Here is an 8,370-nt window from a genome sequence, read left to right as displayed (position 1 = left end):
TAATTAGTTTGGATAGGGGTTTGTCGATCTTGTTTATTTTCTCCAAGAACCAACTTTTTGTTTCATTGATTCTTTGGACTGTTTTCTGTGTTTCTATTTTGTTGATTTCAGCCCTCAGTTTGATTATTTCCAGTCTTCTACTTCTCCTGGGCGCATCTGCTTCTTTTATTTCTAGAGCTTTCAGGTGTGTTGTTAAGTCCCCAATGTATGCATTCTCCGTTTTCTTTAAGTGGGCACTTAGTGCTATGAACTTTCCTCTTAGCACTGTTTTCATCGTGTCCCATAGGTTTGAGTATGTTGTCTCTTTATTTTCATTAAATTCAAGGAAGACTTTAATTTCTTTCTTAATTTCTTCCTTGACCCAGGTTGGTTCAGTAGTTGACTGTTCAGTTTCCATGAGTTTGTCAGCTTTCTGGGGGTAGCATTGTTGTTGCCTTCTAATTTTAATCCGTGGTGATCTGATAAGACACAGGTGGACACGGATATTTTTTTGTATATGTGGAGGTTTCCTTTGTTTCCGAGTATGTGGTCAATTTTCGAGAAGGTTCCATGAGCTGCAGAGAAGAAGGTATATTCTTTCCTATTTGGGTGGAATGTTCTACAGATGTCTGTTAAGTCCATTTGCTTCATTACCTCCAATAATTCTCTTAATTCTCTATTAGGTTTCTGTCTTATTGACCTGTCCCTTGGAGAGAGAGGTGTCTTGAAGTGTCCTACTACTAGTGTGTGTGGTTTGATGTCTGCCTTGAGTTCTAGTAATATTTCTTTTACATAAGTGGGTACTTTTATATTATTGGTGTAGATATTCAGGATTGAGACGTCATTCTGATGAATTGTTCCTGTTATGAGTATAAAGTGTCCATCTCGATCTCTTCTGATTGATTTTAGTTTGAAGTCAGTTTTGTTGGAAATTAGTATGGCCACACCTGCTTTTTTCTTAGGACCATTTGCTTGAAAGACCTTTTCCCAATCCTTTGCTCTGAGTAGATGCCTGTCTTTGTGGTTGAGATGTGTTTCATGCAAACAGCAGAATGTTGGATCCTGTTTTCATATCCAATCTCTTAGCCTGTGCCTTTTTATAGGTGAATTGAGACCATTAATATTAACTGATATTAATGACCAGTGGTTGTTTACTCCAGTTATTCTTATTGTTTTTGGTATTAGAGTTTGTGTGTCTCCCTTCTTTGAGTTGTGCTGGTGAAGGGTTGCTAGATGCCTGCGTTGTTGTAGGCAGTGTTGGCAATGTTGGATTCCTTGGGTTGCGATTTTCTTTCTATTACCTTCTGTAAGGCTGGATTTGTGGCTACGTATTGTTTAAATTTGTTCTTATCCTGGAATGTCTTGTTTTCTTCATTGATAGTGAACGATAGCTTGGCTGGGTATAGTAGTATGGACTTGCATCCATGGTCTCTTAGTTTCTGAAGTACCTCTATCCAGGACCTTCTGGCTTTCATGGTTTCCATAGAGAAGTCAGGTGTAAGTCTGATTGGTTTACCTTTATAAGTTACTTGGCCTTTTTCCTTTGCAGCTCTTAATATTCTTTCTTTAACCTGTATATTCTGTGTTTTGATTATTATATGGCGAGGGGATGTTTTTCTTTGATCCAGTCTGTTTGGTGTTCTGTATGCTTCTTGAATATTCAAAGGAATATCTTTATGTTGGGAAAGTTCCCTCTCGCCCCTCAGAAGGGTCTGCAGGAACAGGACCCGGCTCCTTCCTTGCTAAGGATCTTGCCAACCAAAGGCCTACCTCTTTGCTTTAATTGTAGTGGGGCGATCTGCTCTTGGTGTTGTGTGCCGGTCCCTGCTGTCTGCCGCAGCCTGCACTGGTGGTCTGCTGCCCCGCCTGGGCCTGCGCCGGTGGTCTGCCCCACCTTTCTTATTTTTTAAGAGAGTTTATGAGGAACTGGTTTTCATCTCTCTTTAAGTTTTTGGTACAATTCACCAGTGAAGCCATCTTAGCCTGAACTCTTTTTTTGTGGTTAGTTTATTTAGTTGCTAATTCAATTCCTTTACGTGATAGAAGTCTAATTAAGTTTTTATTTTCTTCTTTAATGAACTTTGATAGTTTATTACTTTCTACAAATTTGTTCATTTTATCTAAATTATATAATTCCAGTGATATGTTATGTAATTCTTTTGAGCTGTTCTTAACATTCCTCTAAGTGTCATTAGCATACTATTTTGTCAAATCTTCACAACAAGCTTATTAAAGAGATATTACTTTTATCCTCATATTATAGGTAGGAAACCCAAAACACTCAATTAATTTGCCCAAGATTACCTAGATTCTAAATGAGGATATAGGATTTGAATCTTGACAAACTAGCTCCCGACAATATATGTTCTTATTGTACCTAGATCATCTGAAGACCTGGATATAACTTCTAAATGTCCTCATCAGGAAAGCCTGTTTTTGTTTTATTTTGTTTTTTGAGACAGGTTTCTCTGTTTAACAGCCCTAGCTGTCCTGGAACTCACTCTGTAGGCCAGGCTGGCCTCGAACCCACAGAGATACACCTACCTCTGCCTCCCGAGTGCTGGAATTAAAAGGCGTGTGCCACCACTTCCCAGCATGATTTGTCAAACAGAATCTTATAAGATATTTCTTTTTAATTAATTGCTATCTTTTATAATACAGCTGTTTAAAAAATGATTCTAGAGCTATTACCACTTTGTAACTTTAAAAGGTGTCAACACCTTCAAGACAAACAATATCTAGGAGTTTACTTTCTAACTCTTCCTACACCGGTGGTTTGCAGCCTTCCTAATGCCGTGACCATTTAATACAGTTCCTCATGTGTGGGCACCCCTAACCATGCAATTGTTTTGTTGCTACTCTATAACTGTAATTTTGTTACTGTTATGAATAATAATGTAGATATCTATGTTTTCTGATGGTCTTAGGTGACCCCGTCAAACGATTGTTGAGAATCACTGCCCTACACCCTAGAATCCTATTTCATGTGAATTGAATTGAATTGTTGATATGTAATCTTTGGAGGCATTTATATCTGGTGTTCAGGATGGTGGTTTTACCTCCCTTTAGTTCTTATTTTTACTTGTATTCTTTGAATGACTTGATTATGCTGAGTTAATCACTGTCATTAATCATGAAGCCCTATTCAAAGCAGAGCTTTAGATCTGACATCCGTGACATGTTTCTGTTTTGATCTTACTATTCCCTTCTTTGAGAAAACATCTTCTGAATACTCCTTGGCACAGAGAATGTTGTTAGATATCATCAATGTTAATTACCAGCTTTCATCTCTCATTAGCCTTCAAACAAAAATAATTTCAACCTGCATTTTGTCAAAGGCATGGTGCTGATAGACAAAGAGAAATAACTGTTTCTAGTGAGAGTGATCAATGCATGTGCAGGTACTCATCCAATAAGTATTATAATAGAAACTTTGTACATGAATAATGATAGTAAATCATATGTGAGAAAGTATGACATGGATCTTATGGGAAAAGTAGAAAAGTGTAGGAATGTAGGCATAGAAAATATATGGTGTGCTACTAACTTGATTTCGTATGGTGTGCATCTTTTTATTACCCTCTGTTCTATCTTGGGGTTGAATGTCTTTGTCTTTCTTTAGTTAATGGGGCAGCAGAATGGAATGATGTGTGAGGATTTAGGAGTTGCATTCTTCTTACCCATACTTTGTTTCCTTTACAGTTCCAAGGTTGGACTTGTCACCTCACTGTCAAATGTGGAGAAACAGTTTATTCTGGATATACCCACCAAGTCTAAAACACTAACTACTAAGGAACCATCTGTCTTTCAAAAGACATTAGTTTTAAATAAGGAACCTGCTACCGAGGAGACAAGACTTTTGAAGAAGACATTACAGAGCCGTGCATGCCATCAGAAGACATTTCTAGTGGAGAAGCCACTAATTTTGCTGGATGAGACTGAAGACTACAATGAGTTTGATGCAGAGCCCATGATGACTTCTAAAAGGAAGAAGAAGCCAGAAGAAGCAGACATCACTGAGAAGGTAGTATCCTTAGGGAATCAGATGATTTTTTGTGATAAGTATTTTCAGAAATGCAGCTTAACCAGAAGGTATTGTTTAGGAAAGACTAAAATTCTCCTAATTATTTTCATTTATAGATGATTGATTTAAAGATGCCTTTCATCAGGAAGTTGACTGTCACCTTGAGTCCATTGCCTTTAAAGAATAAATATATTATACAAGAAGAGAAGTATACTGTTCAGGGGAAGAGTTCAATCAGGAAGAAATCATTAGGATTAAAGGTGCCAGCTACTAGAGAGAAGTCAGTAATTGGAAAGCCATTTTTCAAGAAAAATAATCCTACCACTGAAATGAAGTCTTTGTTACAGGAGCCATTTTTACTGCAAGAGAAATGTAACGCTCAAGGGGAGGCAAGCATCTTGAAGAAGCCACGGGTGTTGCGAGAGAATACAAATAATAAAGATGACGCTTTAGCAGAGCCGGTTACTTCTAAGAGGAAACACAGTACCAAAGAAGCTACCTACACAAAAAAGCTATCCTCTTTTAAAAATAACCATGACACTCAGGGGAAAGGCACCCGTGAACATGAGCCATTGTCCTATAAGAAGTCCAACACCAAGAAAGATTCCCATTTCCAGGGGCCGTCTCTATTGCCGGGCAAGTGCACTGCTCACGTGAAGGTATCGGCTGTGGAACAGTCATTGGCTGTGCCAAAGCCTACCATTGAGGAAGAGGTGCAGCATATTCATGTAGCTCCAGCTTTGAAGAAGTGCTGGAGCATGGAAGAGGCCCCTTACTTGAAGAAGCCTTCACCATTAAAGAAGAAGCAGCGTCTCAGTAAAAGGAGATGTTTGTTCAATAGCCCTGTAGTACAAGAGCCAGTCACAAGTGAGCCACTGTCCTTTAAGAAGTCTACCACTAAGAAAAAACCCCCTTTCCAGGGGCCATCTGCATTGCAAAAGAGGCACAGTAGTCCCGAGGTATTGTCCAAGTCGAAGAAGCTCTATGGTCCACAAAAGCAGCACACTAAGGAGAAGTCAGCTTTTAAGGAACGGTGCATCGTGGAGGAACCAGCCTCCACTCTGAATCCTTTAACTTCAGAGATGCAGCAGACTTTTACTCAAGGGACAGTGTTCCATTTTCTAAACCCACGAGTACTATTGACAGACATTTTAAGAGCAGGGTCACTAAGAAATGAGCCACCGCCCTTTAAGAAAGGAAATACAGCTTTACCAGAAAAAAAGTGCACTACTCATATAATCCCCCTCTGGCCAGCACAGTCAGAGAGGCTGGAAAAAATTGATGAAACAAGGAACTTTCTCTCTCAAAAGCCTGGATCACTTAGGAATGAAACCATAACTAGGTCCCAACAGAATCCATCTTCATCGAATGAAAAATATTCCATTCCTCAGAAACTATCCCCTGCAATGCCATCTGTCTCAGAGGAGAAGACCACCAGTCAAAAAGGGGCATATAGTAATGAATCATCATCGAATGAAAAATATTCCATTCCTCAGAAACTATCCCCTGCAATGCCATCTGTCTCAGAGGAGAAGACCACCAGTCAAAAAGGGGCATATAGTAATGAATCAGTGACTTTAAATGATGATAAGGAACTCTTCTCTCCAGAGCTATTTTCTCCTTATAGTTCTGCTGATGAAGATACATTGAAATTCCAGAAGTCTTTGAATTTTCAAGAAAAGACTGATAGAAAAAATGGCACACACACAAACCTGCCTGCCTCCCAGGACAGTGTTTCTGATGAAGAGTTGTTTTTAAGAAAGCTCTTTTGTAAGGACAGATACCCTTCCTCTGTGGAATCGAGCCAAGAGAAGGCTGCTGCTCTAGAGCAGGAATTTGTCTTAAGAAAAGTGTTGGATGAGAGCAGCAGTGGTGACAATAATGAGTCTCTTAGTCATCAGCCACCCTGCTTTCAAAACTACTCCAACACTAAGGAAGAGGCCTCGGAGGAACCTTTAAACATTCCGGAGAAGATGGCTCTCTGTATGGAGTCATCGATCACACAAGGTAATTCTATTAAAGAGGCTGCCATCAAGATGCACACCACTGACACAGAAACTCAATCCAAAAAGTTCTTGCCCTTGCAGGAGACAATCAGCATTGAGGAGGAAACTCTGAAAGAGCTCATAGCTTCACAGGAGAAGCCCAGAGCTGAGTTGGTGACTGTTCTGAAGGAGCTACTGGTCATTGTGAAGAATCCCAGTGTAGAGAAGATAGCCTTGATCTCTCAGGGGAAACAACTCAGTAATGTAGAGGATCTCTTGAATGAAGTATTGGAATTGGTGGAGAAACCTACTGCGAAAGAATCTACTCTGGAGGAGCCCTTGGTCTTGCAGGAGAACCCTAGCACTAAAACAGAGGCTAGCCTGAAGGAAGCATTGGCCTTGAAAGAGAATCCCAGCACTGAGAAGGCAAGCTGCAAGGAGTCTTTGACCTTTGATCTTAAGGCTGACATTGAGAAGGGTGATGAAACCAGAAAGACACTAACTGTTGAGGAGTCCACAGTGACACTAGCATTGAATGAGGGACTCACTGCTGCAGACCAATTGTCCTTCTCAGGTCTACCACCTTTGGAAGACACTACTGTTATTGACGGCGAGGATTTTTCCAAATCATTTCTTATCTTTTCACCTGAGACTAACCCTAATGTGTCCAGCAATGCTTTAGCATCCAAACCAGACAATTCCAGTGCTGCCATGCCCTGTGTAGAGAACTTCGGTCCTCTCATGAGTTCTAGTCCATATGACTCTGACTCCAAAGACTCTCAGTCAACTCAGGGCATAAGACTTCCTGAGGTATTTACTTCTCTGTTTCCTTAAATTAGATATGGTAGTTTATCTAAATTAGGTAAGGTGCTTTATATAATTTGGTTTTGGTTTTTGGATATTAAAACTAGGGCAAAGCACATGCTCTGCCATAAGTTCACAACCCTAACCCCCAAAGGGATTATTTAAGAAATATTCTAAAAAAAAATAAAAAAAGAAATATTATAATAAAGTGTATGTGTGTGTATGTGTCTGTCTGTCTGTCTATGCATGTGAGCTCACTTGCCTGTAGAAGCCAGAAGCATTGAAAACCCCTCGAGCTGGAGTTATAGTCAGTTGTGAGCTGCCCAAAATGGGTGCTGGGAACTGAACTCACATTCTTTGCAAGAGCAGTGGGTGCTTTTAGCCACTGAACCATCATTCAAATACCTCAAAAGTCTTCTTTTTATGTGCTGCTTAAGCAGCTAAGCAGTGTGTACTGTGTTGGGGAAGGAGCCTCCACTCAGTGAGAGTTGATATTTCTTTGATTACCTTCTGATTTTATTTAATGAGAGGTAATACATAATCTCCTATTTCTCATCTTTCATACCCTGAGGTTACTCAGGAAATGGAAAAAATTACTAGGCGCTTTGAAATTCTCCTCTTATATCAAATTGATATTGTAGAATATCTAATTTCCAATTTTATAGTTATGAAGCTTATCAGTAAGAAAGTATTTATGCTTATTAAGACCAAGAATATTGAAATATATATCCCAAGGAGGGAATATATAAGTTATAAATATAAGAAAGAAAGTTGATGGAGAAACATCCCCTATTTAGAAGCAAAGCAACTTAGATAAAAATTTAGATGCAGGAAAAAAGCTACTAAGATGAGGCAGAGCAGATCAAATTATTGGGGCATAACATGAGATGTTAGAAAGCAGTTGATATAGCTGAAATAACAAAGTAAAACTGTCATAAGAGGCTTGCATTGGGGCTAAAGAGTTGGCTCAGTAGTTAAGAATACTTGCTGCTTCTGTAGAGGACTCAGGTTTGGTTCCCAGCACCTACGTGGCTTCTTACAACTGAATTAGATCTTCCAGGGAGATCTAATGCCTTCTGGCCTCCACAGACACTGCATGTACATGGTGCAAATACACAGTATTCAGGTAAAACACCCAGATATAAAATAAATAAGAGAGACTCAAAGCCATATGTAAATAGAACAGACATATACTAGGCAAATATTGATTGCTGGACAGTATGCAGATTGTAGGGCTAAGACATGATCTGTAATAGTCCAAAACACTTGAAATTTGGGGAACAGTGGTAGAAGACAGTGAAGCAAAATGAGTATGTATGAACTAAGCTTTCTTTTAACCCTTTCCTAATGTCCTTTAGATAATTTCTTTCTTTTTAAAATTATTTATTATTATTATTATTTCTACCCTAACTACTGTCTCCTCTCCCTTCTTTCCTCCCAGTTTCTGCCCCCCACCCTCCCTATGCCCCCTCATTCACTCCTCCTCAGTTTCTCTTTTTTTTATTGAGAAAAGGAAAAAAAAAGGTTCCGCCTCCTCCCAGCCTCCCATTTCCCTCCCCCTCCTCCCACCCTTCTCCC

At 39.5% G+C, this 8,370-nt stretch overlaps 1 protein-coding gene across 1 annotated transcript in view; it reads left to right on the top strand.

Moving 5' to 3' along the window:
* Nucleotides 1-8,370, top strand: part of Ccnb3 (cyclin B3) — a 61,464-nt gene that overhangs the window by 26,361 nt on the left and 26,733 nt on the right. The window contains exons 4-6 of the mRNA XM_050160971.1: nt 3,682-4,003; nt 4,120-5,418; nt 5,533-6,798. Coding sequence (XP_050016928.1) covers nt 3,682-4,003; nt 4,120-5,418; nt 5,533-6,798 — 2,887 coding nt within the window. The remainder of the gene's footprint in view (nt 1-3,681; nt 4,004-4,119; nt 5,419-5,532; nt 6,799-8,370) is intronic.

Source organism: Alexandromys fortis, unplaced genomic scaffold (assembly GCF_014885135.2).
Source record: "Alexandromys fortis isolate MF-2015 unplaced genomic scaffold, M_Fortis_MF-2015_v1.1 scaffold_83, whole genome shotgun sequence".
Lineage (NCBI taxonomy): Eukaryota > Metazoa > Chordata > Mammalia > Rodentia > Cricetidae > Alexandromys > Alexandromys fortis.
This window is presented reverse-complemented; position numbering and strand designations above follow the sequence as displayed.